The following is a 17,991-nucleotide window of genomic DNA, read 5'->3' as shown; positions in this document are numbered from 1 at the left end:
ATTTAAATACTGTGTGGCTATATATTTATTTTGATGAGTGAAAAATGGTCTGAAATTCAAGGAATCATTATTAAAAGGAATAACGCATGTCAAAATACCTAAACAAATACCTTCACAGAGAAAGCAATGTCTAAAATTTTTAAGTATTATTAAAAACAAAACAAAATAAAATTCCTGTACAAAAATATTTTTTGTTATGGTTTTAATTAAGTATATTGGTTTTGGGTTTCATAAACTGAAAATGGGTAATTAGAAATTTATTGCATGTAAATAATGTAATGTAGTTATTAAATAGAAAGTGACACCTCTGAAAAATTGTCCTTATAATGTTCATTGCTATATTTACGTTTCTTTATAAAGTTAATTCCACTATTAGGTCACCATCAGTTAAGCTAGTGCTTACTGATGTTGATTATCACACCATTTTCTTCATCTGTAAAACAAGTCAGTTGGGACTAAATGACCTGTAAAAGGCAGGTCTGAAATTCTATGATTAAGCTCAATTTGCAGCAGGAGACCAATTTCAAAGATTTCAGTGTATAGGAAAAAAATCAGTCAGCAATTATTGAGAGCCTGTATTATTTAAGGTTTAATTTAACAACAAAAATGTGGAAAGGGAAAGTATACGAAGATTTTGTATGTTCTTTTTCAGCAGATGCTTCAACGTTTAATGTACTTTAATTTGTCATCCTTTCTTCGCTGATGATCCTGCAGTGTTTCAGTGTTTATGGCAACACAGGAATATGAACACGGACAGAACACGCTTCCGCGGAATTCAAACTGAATGCCTACTATAGGAAGGTAAGATAATTAACAGTGAGGAGTGATTTAGGAAATTATAATTTGATAGAAAACACAAGGAAAAATTCACACACAAAATTAAATACAGATAGCAAAAAACAGTTAACTACGGGAATGCAGGTGTTAGGAAGCCACTGCTGGAACGAGCGGAAAAAGAATCAGAGCATAGAATTGAAAAGCTCCACGGAGAAACAAAACCTCGTAGTTAAAACAAACCAAACAAACAAAACCACAGGTCTGGAGCAGGAATTGGGAGAGAGCCAGAACTTGGAGCCCTAGTCATGTGGGTGCTCCCTTCACTTTTATGGTTCTCTATTTCCTTACGTGAATTAGTGTAGACGGATTTTTTAAGATCCAGGTAATAGTCCACATACCTCTGGGCTACCCTTTATTTCCCTAAATTACTTAACCTTCCGGTGTGTTTTCCCGCTTCCCGTGTTAAAATAATTAAAAAATAAAAAAGGCAAATCCAAAGAAACGGAGCCTGATGTTCTGAAGATCTCTCAGCGAGAAGCGCCAAGGAAAAGAGAAAGGGAACCACTTGGCTGGCAGTCTGGGCGCCGGGCTGAACATGCGCGGCGGCGCCGGAAGGGACGACCCCGTGGGCGGAAGTGATGTAAGCCGGCTTTGAGCTTTGAGCAGAGGTGTTCCTAGTTGGCGGAGAAAGCTGGTGGTGGCGGAAGAGATTCAGCGGCTGATGGCGTCTCTGTCTCGGAAACCTTTCTAACGCTCCTCTGCCCGGGAGGCCCTCACTGGGTAAGGCGCTATCTCCGTCCGCTCCGGAGCCGTTTGCGGGGGCGGACCCCAGCTGGAACTATTTCGGGGCTGGCTAGCGATACGTACGACCCTCCGCTCCTGGAGTCTGGGAGCGTGGCCAGTCTCGGTCGGGAATGATAATCTGTGATGACGATGCTTTTCTTCCTGAGGGCAAACCTTTCCTTCCGGACTGTGATTGTGACGGGGTGTGCGGGCAGTATTGGTTAGTAGTGGAGTTGGAAAAGCGATGGGTGGCCGCCCTCCCTGGCGGGGAGGCGGGCGGATAAGGCCTTAGGATTTGGGGAGACGTGTGGGCGGTTAGCCCTTGGCGAAGAGCGAGTGACGCGTGCGACTCCCAGAGAAAAAATGTCCGGTCGAAGGCTCACTTCTAGCATGACACTGTTCTGAGGGAATGTGTATGCTGCTGGCATAGGTAAGCTTGGGGTAAAGTCTATGCCCGCGCTGGAAAGGACGCCAGGTTTGCTTCCGCGGAGAGAAACCAAACTGTTTTGTTTTGAGTCGCCAGTGGATAAGGAGGCGGGGACTTTCTGCGCCGCCCACATTTTAGGGCAGCGGGGCGGAGTTAGCAGTCCTGTCATGATCCTATTTCACCTGGACTGCAGGATTAACTATTTTCTAAATCTGTTTATAAATGCCTTCCCCCGCCCCAGTACTCGAAGAGAATTTTTTTTCTTTTAATCTGAGGGGTGTCACACCTTTTTTTGCCTAGTCAGTTTTGTTTTCACAACTCTCCCTCCTTACCCCGTGGGTGGTGAATAGGTCCTTACCCCGCGAGTGTTTAGGAGCGCTATCTACCGGAGAGTCTACTGTTAAAGCTTAGCTAGTGTGGGTGTGTCTGTATCATCCTATTAATAAATATGTGTTACACCCTTTTGGTCTAAAAGTGGGCTCCTTCCCCTCAAAGTGTTTTTCGGGTGTAAAGAAAGGGCTGAGGCCATGCTCTGCCTTTCGATCTGTTTTTGTCTAGTAAACTTGTTTTTTTTAAGGATTACTTGATTACACTAAAAATAAATGACTTCTCAAATTCTTTTTTTTTTAAATGTGGTTTTCAAACTTAAATCCTTTTATTCTAGTCTTCATAGTGCTGCCATTTGTGTAGAATTAACCAGTAAATAAATATTTTTTCCATAACAAAAATAACAGCTATTTTGAAACTTTATTTCAGTCTTTTAAATAATGTTACTTATTTTTTTGAAAGATCCTAACCGTACTGTGTCTTTACTTGCTCGGGAAAGTTATCTCACATGTGGAATTTATTAGATTGTATTCTTTTTGGATTTTGGATATTACTAAATAAAATTTGGGCTTTATGCATATTTGGCTTTTTAAAGCTTATTTTCCCCAAATAAAACTTTAGAAGAGGATAAAAATTCCCTCTCCCCGGAGTGGGAGGAAGAGATGTAATGTGGGGGCATTTTCGGGGCTTGAAGTTGTCTTGGGTGGTGCTGCAGGGACAGTTGGGACATGTATGTCCTCCCATGGCCCACTGGGTGGACTGTGGGAGAGTGTGGGTTATGGTGTGGACCATTGACCATGAGGTGCAGCGGTGCTCAGAGATGTATTCACCAAGTGCAATGAATGTCTCATGATGATGGAGGAGATTGTTGTTATGGGGGGAGGAATGGGGGGTGAGGGGTATATGGGGACCTCATTTTTTTTAATGTAACATTAAAAAAATAAAGACAAAAAAAAATTCCCTCTCCCCTGGTATATGTGGGCTATTCATAGCATTTTAGAAACCAACTTTTAGAAAAGTCTAAAAAGTGAATAGAACTGGTGTGGGGACTCCCCAGCAGAGTGTAATGATAGTCAGCTGTAAAGGATTCTGGAAATGGGGATTTCTGCAAGAGTGCAGTTTAGCAAATGGAGTAGAGGTCTGTAAAACAGTTAATACTCTTTGTTTGCATTAAAGTATCAGAATACTATAAAAATGCCTGACATTTCCCCCTTTCAGATGTTTGTATGTCCTATAGGACTGAAGTTGGGAGATGATTTTGAAGGTTCATAATTTTCAAACCCCAGATTTTCAAAGCTTTCACTAACTTTTTCAATGGCTGCATGAATCACAGTGTTTCTGAGGGCACAAAAACATACACAAAAGGAGAGCTTAACAGTAATATGAACTAATATTTTGCTAATATTGTACTATTACTTACTCTAACACAGTTATTCCTCCTCCCTCCTGGAGTTCTTAAAGCAAATCCCAGACATAAGGATATTTCACTTTTAATTACCTTAGTATCTCTGATTGATAGGAACTTTAATAGAAATCCTCACAATCACATTATCAGACCTAACAAAATTACCTATTTCTCCTAGTTCTAATTGTTAGGAGGCTGACATTATACAAAACATTTATCTAAATTAAAAAGTTTAATTTGACTTTATGTGTTTAATGGGCTAAAGTTCTCAGGCCTCTTTTCTACATTAGTTGACACAGGCTTACATTTTTGGGTTAGTCAAGTAAAATGAGTATCAGAAGCCACTGGGAAAAAAAAACTGCCGAAAAAGTCAGATCTGTTTTGAACTTGAAAAGTTTCCAAGAGGAGGAATTAAAATAACCTTGAAATGGTCCCCCCCCCCATTTGTTTTAATGCTGACTGCATATTACTTATCTTTAGACATTGGTGAATTCCCAGAATAACAAATTTTAGGCTAAAGACTTATACATGATTTATAGCATAGTACACATGAAGGAATTCTAGAGGTGTTAGAACTTGAAATATAGTAGGAAACCTGGAAGGAGGGCACTGGAACCGGCATATATATGCATTTCAGACTTTATTTCCTAGCCAAATAAGTTTGTCCCTTTAATTCTTGGCTGGAAAATGTTTACTTTTTTTTGGCCTGCCACTTTAATGTACCTATGTGTCTGAAGATGTACTTTAGAGAGCAGGAAGCCACCTGTGGTTTGGTACAGTTTCTTCTACTTCCTTTTGCGGGTGCTGCTTTATTTCCTCTGTGTAAGGAGCAGTTTGTGCATTTCTCAGGATGCTAGGGATGCTACACTTCCTAAGGATTTCAAGGACTTTGCACACTACTTCTTCATAGGACCCTTGAGAGAGAGAGAGAGAATGAATGTGTGTGTGTGTGTGTCTAATGTAGTGTATAAACCTGCCTGGGACTTATCTTAATACCTTGGTATTTTCAGTGAATTCCAACATTTTTGTAAGTTTGCACATTTCTTCACTCTACTTATTATCTGTGGTAGGAGTGAACCAGAAGAACTGTGTGAGAATTAGAGTTTTTATTTTACTATTTAAAATGGCTTGATTCATGTTGTAATTACATTCATATTGCATTCATCTGCATTAATTTTTAATAACTAGAAGCTGTATTAGAATTTAATAAAAATAGTAAACAAAGTATTAATGAGAGTGGAATGACTTGTAAAATATTTGTATAATTATAATCATTGAAATTTTAAAAAAGGTGTGAGTGTTGGAAAGGGATTAATGAAGGTTATTAATAGGATGATCACAAATTATTACTCCTCAGACTTAAAACACCATGAATATGTTTTAAGTGTGATGTTAGTGTTTTCTATTAAAAATTGAAATTTAGGAGAATTTAAAAAGGAAATTTCACATTAATATGGTTACTTAAAACAATGAAAATAATACCTTTCTATATATATTGGTAGAAATTCAAACAATAAGTAAATCAAGTTAAAAGAGAAAGTCCTCTGAAGTCTTGTTTTCCCACACATCCTATCCTCCATAAGTAAAGATTGTTAACTTCAGTTCCTTTGGACGCATTTATATATATATATATATACATGCATACACCTACAGGCTATTTTATGCCTAAAAATCCTTTTCAGTGAAGTAAAAGTGAGGTTGGGTTATGAAATTTTAAAAAACTTGTAATTGAGGTTAAACAAAAGTTTAAACTACTGCACTGTTTTATAAATAAATCATTATGGCTTTGTTGATTTAATTTACGTTAATAAATATCTGGTTTTATGAAAAAAGTTTCATAAACAGCTTTTTTTTCTCTCCCCCCCACCCCCCTGGTTGTCTGTTCTCTGTGTCTATTTGCTGCTGCTTCTTTGCCCATTTGTGTTGTTGTCAGCAGTAGGAATCTGTTTCTTTTTGTTGCATCATCTTGTTGTGCCAGTTCTCCATGTGTGCAGCACCATTCCTGGGCAGGCTGTACTTTCTTTCGCGCTGGGCGGCTCTCCTTACAGGGCTCACTCCTTGCGCGTGGGGGTCCCCTACACGGGGGACACCCCTGCATGGCAGGGCACTTCTTGCGCGCATCAGCACTGCGCACGGGCCAGCTCCATACCGGTTAAGGAGACCCGGGGTTTGAATCGCGGATCTCCCATGTGGTAGACGGACGCCCTAACCACTGGGCCAAGTCCGCTGCCCATAAACAGCTTTTAATTAAAAACGTGGGAAACTTATTCTAAGGTAGTCTTGTTTTCTCCTTATTGAATATCTATTGTCCCTTGAGAAGGCTAAATATACACTCTCTTCATAGAAAAATGGTACTGATTCACTTAAATTATTTTTAGTCATTTTATGTGATAGAGGTTGATTCAACTGATTTAGCTAGTTTTTTTCTTTGGGATCTTTGTCTTGTAACCAGTTCTTTAACTCAAAGGTACAAAATAATAGAACTCTTCAGTTTTTTAAGCAGAATTCCCAGTCTTTGTAAGTGCTAACATTTCATTTTCCTGAAGACTTTAGATTTACCAGATGTGGAGTGTTGACAGTTGAGTCCTTCTATTAATAGAGATGCTGATAGAAAAGCCCCTTTGTTAGTCTGAGGGCTGATTCAGGAGTACTGAATGCACACTCCTTTACCTCAGAATCCTGGCAAAACTCAGTTGGGAGAGGCTAACAGACAAAATTGGCTTGCCATTCTACCCCTATGACTATCAGGGTCAGTACCAACAGGCTCTTTATAGGGTGTCCAGGACATTGTTCTAGTAAAGCAGTACTTTGACCATAACAGAAGCAGAGAGGACACAAGCAGAGAAATGGATATTTTTCAAGCTACTTATTTCAAAATTTTAAAAACTTGCCTTAGAATTTCAAAAAGATCAGCAGAAGAAGTAATTGTGAAAGCAAACTGTTTTAGGTCCTCTTAGCAATAAAGGCTTTATATTAACTGGCAAAATATGAATAACATCTTACTGCTGTGCTTGCTCTGTAGACACTTCATTAATTTGTGAAGTAAATTAGATTAATTGGTTTAGCAAAAATCTTGCCCTGCTTTCCCCCATTATTACAGAGATTCCTATTCTGATGACTCAGAAGCAAATGCCATAATTTCTTACGTGTACTGTAGCATCAGTGGTTGTACTGAGCCTGTGACATAATCAGTAGATTGCCTTTTTGAGTAAATCCCCAGTTATTTCCTTTTTCTCAAAATCAGAGCACAAAATAAGGAAAACATTTGGCTCTTGCCATTTTTTATAGTCCTCTGGCACCATTCATCTGCTGTCCTTGGTGTTCACTAAGCCAGTGAGCATTTCAACAGTATGTATATCATTGATACCGTACATCTTTTTTTCTTTTTTACAGGAGGTATCAGGGATTGAACCTAGGACCTCATACATGGGAAATAGGCGCTCAGTCACTGAGCTACATCTGCTCCCCTGTACATCTATTTTAATTTTTAAATATTTATTTTTACTCTGTAAATATATGGAAAGGGTCCACAAATACTGGAAGTCAGGGTAGGATCATTGAATCCTGAAAGGGTAGAATTGGTGTAGGTGTAGAAGAACAAATAGGCTGAGCAATTTCAAGCAGACCAGGTGAGGTTTTTTCAGTATTTGAGAGAGTTTAACAAGTGTTTACCAAAAGGCCCAGAAGACAGGTTGGTATCTGTGGAAATGAGTGAGTGATGGTAGTAGAGATTAAAGTTGTTGGGCTGAGTCAGAGTCTAGTGGTTCTAGTTTGGCTGCCCATAGAATTAGGATTAATTGAGGAGACTTGAAAAAAAATATCTATGCCCAGACCCCACTCCCAGAAAATTCTTTTTTTTTGGTTTGTTTTTTAAAGGACCTCAGTGATTCTGATTGTAGCCAGGACTGAAGATGCTGGTCCAGAGGATCAGGAACCCAGGGCAGAAATGCAGGTATAGATTGGTCAACAGGCTAGAATCAGAGTCAGTTCTAGGAGCCTAGAACATAGGGTGAGAGGAGGGATTGGATGGGCCACATTAGGAAGGAAAATGATGAAGTTTGAGGGTTCAGCATAGTAAGAAAAGTTAATTGACTTCTTCTTGTTTATGTTTCATAGGGGCTGGCAGATTTTTGTTCCAGTTTGTGCTATAAAACACCTTTGGTTCATTTGCTTGTGGTTGCAGTAGAAACGAAGAGCTAGACTTTGCAGGAAAGTTGAGAGTTTTGTGGGTTTTTTCCCCCTTTTTCTTTTCTTATACTTTCTAACCCCTTTGTAATTTTTTCAGCCATATTGATTTCATTTATTTCCAATTTGTGGTTTTAGACTTAAGCACATTTTTAAGGGGATATTGCAATATTTAAAAACTATGTATTTTCTCAATACTTATGCCATGCAAATACATAAAAATTGCATGAAGTATTATGTATTTTCTGAAGGTATAAGTTTTTTATTAGTTGGTATTTCTGAAGGTATAAGTTTTTTATTAGTTGGTATCATCACTTTGTCTCAATTACTTGTTTCAGATGCACAATGACATCCTTTCAAGAAGTCCCATTACAGACTTCCAACTTTGCACATGTCATCTTTCAAAATGTGGCCAAGAGTTATCTTCCTAATGCACACCTGGAATGCCATTACACCTTAACTCCATATATCCATCCACATCCAAAAGATTGGGTTGGCATATTTAAGGTAAGGAAACTTTAAAAATATTTCTTCCATGTAGGCAGTCTTTATTTTCTCTTTCAACAGACTGATAATTTGCTTATATTAGTCTTGTCTTAACTCTGCCTTAAGGGTCATTTTTGTAAATGTCAACATTAAGTATTTAACAAACGTTGCTTGAAAGTATAAGACAAATGTTGGAAACTTCTTCACCAGGCTTTCTTCTCTATATTAAAAAGGTTCAGTTTCATTCAACGGTTAGAGTTTTTTCCCATTTTCTCCTTTATGTACCGGAAAAAATGAACTCTTCTGGGTTCCTATTAATTTTGTACAGCTCTTTAGCCATGTTATTATCTCTTCTATTGTTGTCCTGCATTGTTTATTGCTCATATTGTCTTATATATGTATTGTTTTACATGACTGAGTGGTAAACTCTGATGACAAAAGTCCCTGCCCTTGTATTTTGCCAGTCATTTTGTATAGTATTTGCTTAAAAGTATGTTGAGATCATTACAGGGATTCCTCATTTTGCTGGAAGATTTTTGCAAGTTCAACTCTTCAGAATGTAGTGGAGAACCAAAACATAAGACAAAAGTATCCTTTGAGCAGTCCAAATAATGTCATAAATGTCCAGACAAAACTCATTCACTTTTTTCCTGGTTTAGTCTAGAATCTCCTTCAGATTCAGTTTGTCTTATTTTAGATTTGATTCTAATACTTTTGATTGTCTAATCTATATAAGTTAAACAGCAAAATAGAAAGATATTTCTACTACTAGAATTAGGCACATTGAGGGCATCTAGAATTGAAAGTCCAGACCTGATAGAATGAAAAGGGAAAAAAACTGTATTTGGACAAAAAGTTTTGGCATATATATGACATTTCCGTTTCTTTTTGAATTCCTCATTCCTTGATACGGCTGAGATGAGTCATGACTATTTATTTTCTTTTGGTCAGTTTTTAAGTTTGTCAGATTCCAAAATGAAGATAACATTTATTTTAAGCATTTTATGAAATCAGTGTCAATTTTGATTTTATGTGAAATATAGATATTATAATGGATTGAAATATTGTGTCATTCCCCCCTCCCTCCTAAAAGTATGTTCAAGTCCTTATCCCCAGTCTTGTGGATGTGATCTTATTTGGAAATAGGATGTTTGAAAAAGTTGTTAGTTAAAATGAAGCCAAATTGGATTAGGGTGGTTCCTATTCCAATATGACCAGAGTCCTTATAAGGAGTGGAAAGTTGGACATAATAGGAGATATAAGATAGCCATGTAATGGAGGTAGAGGTTGAGTTATGACATGGATTGCCAGCAGGCCACTGCCAGAATCCTACAGACCTCAGGAAGCATAGTCTCCAAAACAATGAAACAATAAATTGCTCTTGTTTTAAGCCATCCAGTTTGTAGTACTTTTGTTTGGCAGTCCCAGCAAACAAGTATAAATAGCAAATTAATAACTGAAAACTTGTGTATTCTGCAAGAATGGGTTAGAAAGGAAGAAGTAAGCAGGGAAATGAGCTTGTGGGAAGGGAAGGGCGTTCCCAGCAGGGCAGCTGTTAAAAACAAGGGCATAGAAGTGAGAATGATCTTGAGAATAAGTAAATCAATTTAACTATTCAGTCAATGGAGGACTTTCAGTGCTAGGCTAAACAGTTTGAGGACTATTTTCTTATGGGCAATGGGAAGTGTTTTTTTTTAAATTTAAGTATGTCACTCATATGTAAACATTCATAAAGAATAAGTATATAGTAATAGTTGTGAACTTACAAAACAAACTTATATAACATCCTACAGGACTCTTGTACCTCACCCTACCACCAATACCTTGCACTGTTGTTAAACATTTTTAACTAATGATTAAAGACGATTGTCAAAATATTATTACTAACCAAAGTATTTTCTTCCCAACCCACCCTATTATTATTATTATCTTTATATCATTTATCTATGAACATACATAATAAGTGTACAGTAAAAGTTGTGAACTTACAAATCATATATGCATAACATCATTCAGGGATCCTATACATCAACCCTCCACCAACACCTTGCATTGCTGTGAGATGTTTATTATAAATTATGAAAGAATATTGTCACAATCTTACTAATGATCTTAGTCCTTATCTTTTATTTGGTGTATTTTTCCCCCAATCCACCCTATTATTATTTTTTAAATATATTTTTTATAACAGAAGTTGTAAACTTATGAAACAATCATGCACGTGTGCAGAAATCCCAAATAACACCCCTCTATCAATGTACCATACTGTGGTGGAACATTTGTTACAGATAAGATAACATCATCTGATTGTTACGATGTCCATAGTGTACATTTGGCACACATTTACCATACTGCCCCATTATCAACACAGTACATCTTTGGCATAGATGTAAAAATATTACTGCTAACCACAGCCCTTAGGTCACTCCAGTTGTATTTTTCCCATGCTTCTCCACATTCCCACCACCCTGCAATAGTGATGTACATTTGCTCTAGTTAACGAAGGATACTCTTGCATCTGTCCCATCAACCACAATTCTCATCATCCTCTTGGTACTATTCAGTTCTTAGATTATTCTTTAGCGTTCTGTCAGTTGGCATTTACATACCTAGACTACCATTTTCAGCCACATCCCCATTTATAAAACAACTGTTACTATGTGTTACCATACACTGTATACATTTCTGCACTTTTAAAGTAAAGCTCATTAAAATTTCTACATACATTAAACATCAGTAGTCCATCTCAGTCCTCCTCTTACCTCCTTTAAGAATCCATCACTGGGAAGCAGATGTGGCTCAAGTGATAGTGCCTCTGTCTAGTATATGGGAGGACCTGGGTTCAATCCCTGGGGCCTCCTGATGAAAAAGAAGAGAAAGTGTGCCTGCGTGGTGAGCCAGTGCCTGCATGGTGAGCCGAGTGCCCATGTGGTGAGCTTGAGTGCCTGCATGCGTGCCCGCACGGCGAGCCGAGTGTGCACGCAGTAAGCCGGTGCCCGCACAAGTGAGTCATGCAGCAAAATGATGATGCAACAAAGAGAGATGAAGGGGAGAGTCAAGGTGAAGTGCAGCAGAGACCAGGAACAGAGGTGGCACAGTTGACAGTGAACATTTCTCCACATCAGCGGTCCCCAGGATTGAATCCTGGTGAATCCTAGAGGAGAAAAATGAGAAGACAAAGGAGAAATAGATACAGAAGGTCATATAGTGACTGGACACAGCAAAAACAGCAGGGTAGGGAGGGGGGAAAGGGAAGAAAAAATGTTATGATACTCTCAAGTATTTAAAAAAAAAAAATCCATCACCTACCACCAAGTCTTGAAGATATTTTCCTATAATTTCTTCTAGGAGTTTTATGGTTCTTGCTTTTATTTTTAGGTTTTTGATCCATTTTGAGTTAATTTTTGGGTAAGGTATGAAATAGGGGTCTTCTTTCCTTCTTTTAGGTATGGATATCCAGTTCTTTCAGCAGTATTTGTTGAATGGACTGTTCTGCCGGAGCTGTGTGGGTTTGATGGGCTAGTTAAAAATCACTTGACCAAACATGTGAGGGTCTGTTTCTGAACCATCAGTTTGGTTCCCTTAGTCTGTGTGTCTGTCTTTATGCCAGTACCATGCTGTTTTTACCACTATAGCTAGGTAATAAGATTTAAAGTCTGGAGATGAGAGTTCACTTTTCCTTTTTAAGATGTTTCTGGCTATTCAGGACCCCTTACTCTTCCAAATAAATTTGGTAATCATGTTTTCAATTTAAAAAAATGCTGGTGAACTTTGTATCATGAATCTGTATATCAGTTAGAATAGAATTGACATCTTAATGATATTTAGTTTTCTAGTCCGTGAGAATGGGATGTTTTTCCAGTTATTTAGGCCTTTTTTGATTTCTTCTAACATTGAATTGCAGTTTTCTGAATACAAGTTCTTTACATCCTGACTATTTGAGTTTTATCAGTCATATTTTATTTTCAGCAGTCTTGACAGTTTATTAGTTAATTTTGTTGATAAAATCTTCATTTCTAGACTCTCTTCCAGGCCTTTGTCTCCTGTCTTTTTTTTTTTTTTTTTTCAGGCTGTAGCACACCCTTTAGCATTTTCTGAAAATCTCGTCTCTTGGTTAGAAATCCTCTCAGTTTCTGTTTATCTGTGAACATTCTAATCTCATGCTCATTTTTGAAAGACAGTCTTGCCAGATATAAGATTCTTGGCTGGAAGTTTTTCTCTTTTAGTATCTTAAACATATCAGACCACTGTCTTCTTGCCTCCATGGTTTCTGGTGAGATATCAGCACTTAATCTTATTGGGTATCTCTTATATGTTATGCATTGCTTTTCTCTTGCCGCTCTCAGAATTCTGTCTTTGGCATTTGACATTCTGATTGGTATGTGTCTCAGAGTTGGTTCATTCAGATTTTTTCAGATGGGAGTACGTTGTGCTTCTTGGGCATGGATAACGTATCCTTCAATAGGGTTGGGAAATTTTCTACCATTATTTCTTCAAATATTCCTTTGGCCTTTTGCCCTTCTCTTCTCCTTCTGGAACACCCATGACACGTATGTTTGCACATACAAACATACTGTTGTTTAGTTCCCTGAGACCTTGTTCAGTTTTTTCCATTCTTCATCGTTCTTTTGCATGTTCACTTTCAGAGGCCATTTCTTCACGCTCATCAATCCTTTCTTCTGCTTTTCAAATCTGCTATTACATGATTACAATGTTTTTAAATTTCATTTATTGCAACTTTCATTCCGTAAGATCTGCTGTTTTTCTCTGTATGCTTTCAAATTCTTCATTGTGCTCATCAACTGTCTTCTTTTTTTGTTTTCGTTTTTTAAAGATTTATTTTTATTTCTTTCTCTCCCTTTTCCCCCACCCCATTGTCTGCTCTTTGTGTCCATTCACTGTGTGTTCTTCTGTGTCTGCTTGCATTCTTGTCAGTGGCACCAGGAATCTGTGTCTCTTTTTTGTTGCATCGTCTTGCTGCGTCAGCTCTCTCTGTGTGTGGTACCATTGGTGGGCTGTGCTTTTTTGGCACAGGGCTGCTCTCCTTGCGGAGTGCACTCCTTGTGCGTGGTGCTCCCCTACGAGGGGGTTACCCCTGCGTGGCAGGGCACTCCTGGCGTGCGCGCAGCAGCACTGCATGTGGACCAGCTTACCACATGGGTCAGGAGGCCCTGGGTACTGAATCCAGGACCTCCTATATGGTAGGCAGATGCTCTATCAGTTGAGCCACATGTCCTTCCCCCAGTGTCTTCTTAATATCCTTAATCTCTTTAGCCATCTCATTGAATTTATTAAGGAGATTTGTTTGAACATCTGTGAATAGTTGTCCCAACTCTTTTATGTCATCTGGAGGCTTATCTTTTTCCTTTAACTGGGCCATACCTTCCTATTTCTTGGTGTGGATTGTTATTTTTTGTTGGTGTCTTGGCAACTGGCTTACTAGAGTATTTTATTCTGGGTGCAGTTTTTCTCTTTAGTTTAGGGCTTCCTGCCATTTCTCCCTTGCTGTTTGTACAGTAGGAGCCAAGGATGTAGTTGGTGCTATACGCTATGGAGGCTCAAGCTGCCCTCAATGCGCCTGGGACTGATTAAACTCCCAAATTTCTCCTTTGCCACAGGTAGGGACAGAGTCACAGCTGTGTGAATAATCCAAGTTGTGCAGGCCTAGACTGTTGCCTGGAGAGACTGATGAAGCTTTCCACCCCTTTCTCCCCTGCCTGGGGCAAGGATGGAGCTTGAGGTATGGGCAGCAATCTATGCACTGCCGGTCCAAGATGACCACAGTTGACCCAGCAGACTTCCGATTATTCAGTCTGTGCTAGCCAAATGTACCTGCATTTACCTGGATAGGCTAGTGCGGGGTTTGCCAGCCTTCTCCCTCCCAGAGGTGGGGCTGAAGCCTAGGCTAGGGCTGTAGTCCTATTTGGGTGAACGAAACCGTCCCTACCATCACTGTGATTTTCAGTCAGCCCAGCTTCTCCTGCTGTGGGTGGAGTTAAAATGTCAGCTAACGGCCTTTTTCTGACCTGGACAGGTTCATACTTCAGCTGATTTTAGGATTATACTTTGGCCAGCCGAAATTACTAATCAGGAGCTGAAATTGGTGGCTAACTCTCTTCCACCCCTGTTTTTGGGAAAAGGAGCTTCAAATTCCAGCCACAGAAAAGCTCCTGAGGCAGCCTGTACTGCCGAAGTAGGATAATCACCAGCCTCTGCAGCCTGGTCGGTAATTTCCCAGAGATGCCAGTGCAGGTCCCTCCCTACCAGAGGTGGGACTGGGGTTTAGGCTACAGCTGCAATCTGACCTGACTGGGAAGAAGGCGGTCCCTACCAGCACTGTGATTTTCAGTCCACCCCTCTTCCCCGGGTGCCAGGTGTGGAGTTAAGATGGCGTCTACCAGCCTTTTTTTGACTTGGACAGTTTTAAACTTTAGCTCTTCTTAGGATTATACTTTAGCCTACCAAATTTACTCATCAGTAGCTGAAGTTGGTGCCCAACTGTCTCTTCCTCCCCCATTTTTGGGAAGTGGGACTTGCAATTCCAGCCACAGAACAATTCCTGAGACGGCTTGTGTCTCCAGTGGAGGATGAACACGGGCTTCCGTGATGTGGAGCACTCTATGTATGAATCTTCTCTGCAGATGGGTGGTCTCCTCCTTTCATTCCTTCAAAGATGAGGCAGGATGCTCTTCTGGTCTCATGGAGCCCCCAAACAGGTGCTTCAGCTAGGTCCAGGTAGCTCTGGGTGTTTACTAACTGCCCTGTAGTAGGAGCTAACTCTAGGACCTCCTTACTCTGCTGCCATCTTGCTTGTTGTCTCTCAGAAGATTTTGTGTGTGTGTAGGCTGATGTGCGAAAAATCATGTTTCAAGAAGATATATCTTTTCCTTTTCCCCTCAGACTTAAATTTGTTTTATTTATTTATTTTTCCACTTTTAGTCAACTGGCCTATCGTACACTACCAAAAGCCGATGATTTTTCCTTCACATTCTGCCAAATACCAATTTTTATCATTTTGCCTCCTACATATTTCTGTGTACTTACTTTCACTGCCCTAGTTCATGCCCTTTTTTATCTCTTTCCAAGATTATTATAAGAAGTCTCCTATTTTCCTTGCTTTATTCTTGTGCCTTGTAGCAGTTTGATATTATTGATAAATTCCAAAAAGAAATATTGGATTATGTTTGTAAACTGAACTTTTCCTCTGATCATATGAGATTATACTGGATTCAGAGGTTTACTTGATTAAGTAATTGTGTCAGTAGGGCGTTGACTCCCTCCCCCTTGGTGGGTGGGGACTCACAAATAAAAGGCATGGCAAAGGACAGAGTTGAGGGGTTTCTGTTGTTGGAGATTTGATGTTGGAGATTGATGCTGAAGACTTAAGCTGGAGCCCTGGGAAGTAAGCTCACAGAGGAAAGAGAAGCCAGCCCCAGGAAGAAAGGAACCTTGAACCCAGAGAAAAGCAAGCCCCAGGAACATAGGAACCTAGGAAGGCTGAACCCTCACAGATCTTGGCAGCCATCTTGCTCCAACACGTGACAATAGACTTAGTGAGGGAAGTAACTTATGCTTTATGGCCTGGTATCTGTAAGCTCCTACCCCAAATAAATACCCTTTATAACGCCCAGCAGATTTCTGGTATTTTGCATCTGTACCCCTTTGGCTGACTAATACATGCCTCCACCTTCTTTTATTTTTCATACTGCTGTATGTAAACAATATAATATAAAGGGAAGATCTAAAAATTTCTTTCTCCTTGAAAACTCCCCAGTGTTGGTTCATCATTTACAGAATAATGCTGAGATCAAAGATGTTAGTATACCATATAAGGTTCCTTTATATGACTTAGGCTTCGTTTTTTTTTTTTTGTCACTTTCTATTTCTATTTTTTTGCTTCAGTAGTCTTAAACTACATGTCTTTCCTTTCTTGCCTAGAATACCCTTTCCATCATTTTTTATGTGGATAATTTAAAAGGCCCAAAGTTCAAGTATGTAGTAAACATTTTAGAAAATACAGGAAAGCTCAAGAAAGAAAATAAATCAGTCTTAATATTATTACCTAGAGATAACCATTGCTAACATTTTATCCTATAGCTACTATAATTAAGTATATATACATACACCGTTAATACATTATGGAATTCATTGAACTAATTCCTTTCTGTTGGACATGTACATTATTTCTAAATGTATGCTTAGAAAAGATCCCTGTGCATACCTTTATTTTGTTCATTTGCCCACAAAATTCATAGGGAAAGTTCTTGGAAATGGAATTGCCATGTTAATGCAGTTGCCTTTGCTTAAAAACTTTATGTATACTGCAATTTGCCTTGAGAATGATTTTTTTTTTTTTTTTGAGGTACAGGGCTGGGGATTGAAGCTGGGACCTTGTATGTGGGAAGCTGGCGCTCAGTCACTGAGCCACATTGGCTCCCCTGATTTGTTTTTTTTGTTTGTTTGCGCTCACTGTCTGCTCTGTCTGCTTGTCTTCTTTCTTTAGGAGGTACTGGGAACCAAATCCAGGACCTCCCATGTGGAAGGGAGGTACCCAACTGCTTGAGCCACATCTGCTTTCCTCTTCCCCCATCACAATGATTTTGATAGATACAATCTTGACAGGCAGGCAGGGAGAGAGTACCCAAATAGTAACTGAAAGGGCAAGGAAATAAAGGTCAAACATGTACTGTATGCCTGAGAATGTGTGAAAGAATTCAATTTGAGCCAACTTTCAGTTTAGAAGATGAATGGAAAAGGTTGGTTTGGATCACATTGTGGATTGTTTTGGATATTCAGTTGGTACTCACTTTAGAGATGAACTTTTATCTTGTAGCATTATGCTAAATTGGAATTTGAAGAGATTGGAAATAGAGAACAGACTATTCTAACTTTTTAGGTGAGCTGATGAAAGCCTAAAGTAGAGAAGAGAATTGGTTGTGAGTAATAATCCCTAAGTAGAATCCATAGGGTTTGTCAACTGACTTTTGAATTGGGACTTGACTCTCATTACATTGACTAGGGTATACTCAGTAAGGAGGAGGCAAAGCTATATGCTAAGAATTGGGGAGGTCTTGATTATGTCGAAGGTTTGGCATTGCCAATTTGGGAATGTTATATGGCGTTGGAGTAGGTTAACCAGGAGATTACTGAACAGCAGTTATGAATTTCTCCAGAGAAGTTTAGCATCCAGAATTTTGAGTGAAGAATGCCAAAGTGTGTATCACTCATGATTGGGAATTAAAGGAGGAGGAGAATGGGAAAGGAAGTCAAGAGGACGAAGGATAATTGGATGGTTTTAAGTGCATTATTGAAATGATTAACTGACCGTGAAGTCCAAGTTGGGAAATGAGTTGAAACTTTTGTTTTCAAGATTTCTTACTTTTCCCCTCTAGTTTTCCTATTTCCCCTCCCCCAGTATTGATTAGTTTTAATTATAAATAACATTTATTACTTTATACTTTACAAAGATCTTTCATCTCATCCATTCAGCATTGGAGCTGAGATTTGTAAACTGACCTTCAAAAATTGTTGTCTGGCAGTTTTAGAAATTTACAACAGAATTGCTAATAAATTCAACAGACGTTTTCTGTAGAGTAGTTAA

The 17,991-nt window shown here is 38.9% G+C and overlaps 1 protein-coding gene across 3 annotated transcripts in view; it reads left to right on the top strand.

Annotated features, from left to right (window-relative positions):
* The first annotated feature begins 709 nt into the window (after positions 1-709).
* TAX1BP1 (Tax1 binding protein 1) overlaps positions 710-17,991 on the top strand; it is a 135,106-nt gene continuing 117,824 nt past the window's right edge. Inside the window, exons 1-3 of one of the 3 annotated variants that reach the window (XM_071215110.1) lie at positions 726-801; positions 1,265-1,557; positions 8,243-8,411. In XM_071215110.1, the coding sequence (XP_071071211.1) occupies positions 8,250-8,411 (162 nt within the window). In that variant the 5' untranslated portion in view covers positions 726-801; positions 1,265-1,557; positions 8,243-8,249. Of the gene's footprint in view, positions 802-1,264; positions 1,558-1,658; positions 1,991-8,242; positions 8,412-17,991 lie in introns of those variants that run through there. The other 2 variants (XM_023586870.2, XM_071215111.1) reach the window with 2 other exon arrangements.

This window comes from Dasypus novemcinctus, chromosome 5 (assembly GCF_030445035.2).
Source record: "Dasypus novemcinctus isolate mDasNov1 chromosome 5, mDasNov1.1.hap2, whole genome shotgun sequence".
In the NCBI taxonomy this organism is placed as follows: Eukaryota; Metazoa; Chordata; class Mammalia; order Cingulata; family Dasypodidae; genus Dasypus; species Dasypus novemcinctus.
The sequence above is the reverse complement of the archived record's forward strand: the minus strand, read 5'-3'. Positions and strand labels throughout refer to the sequence as shown.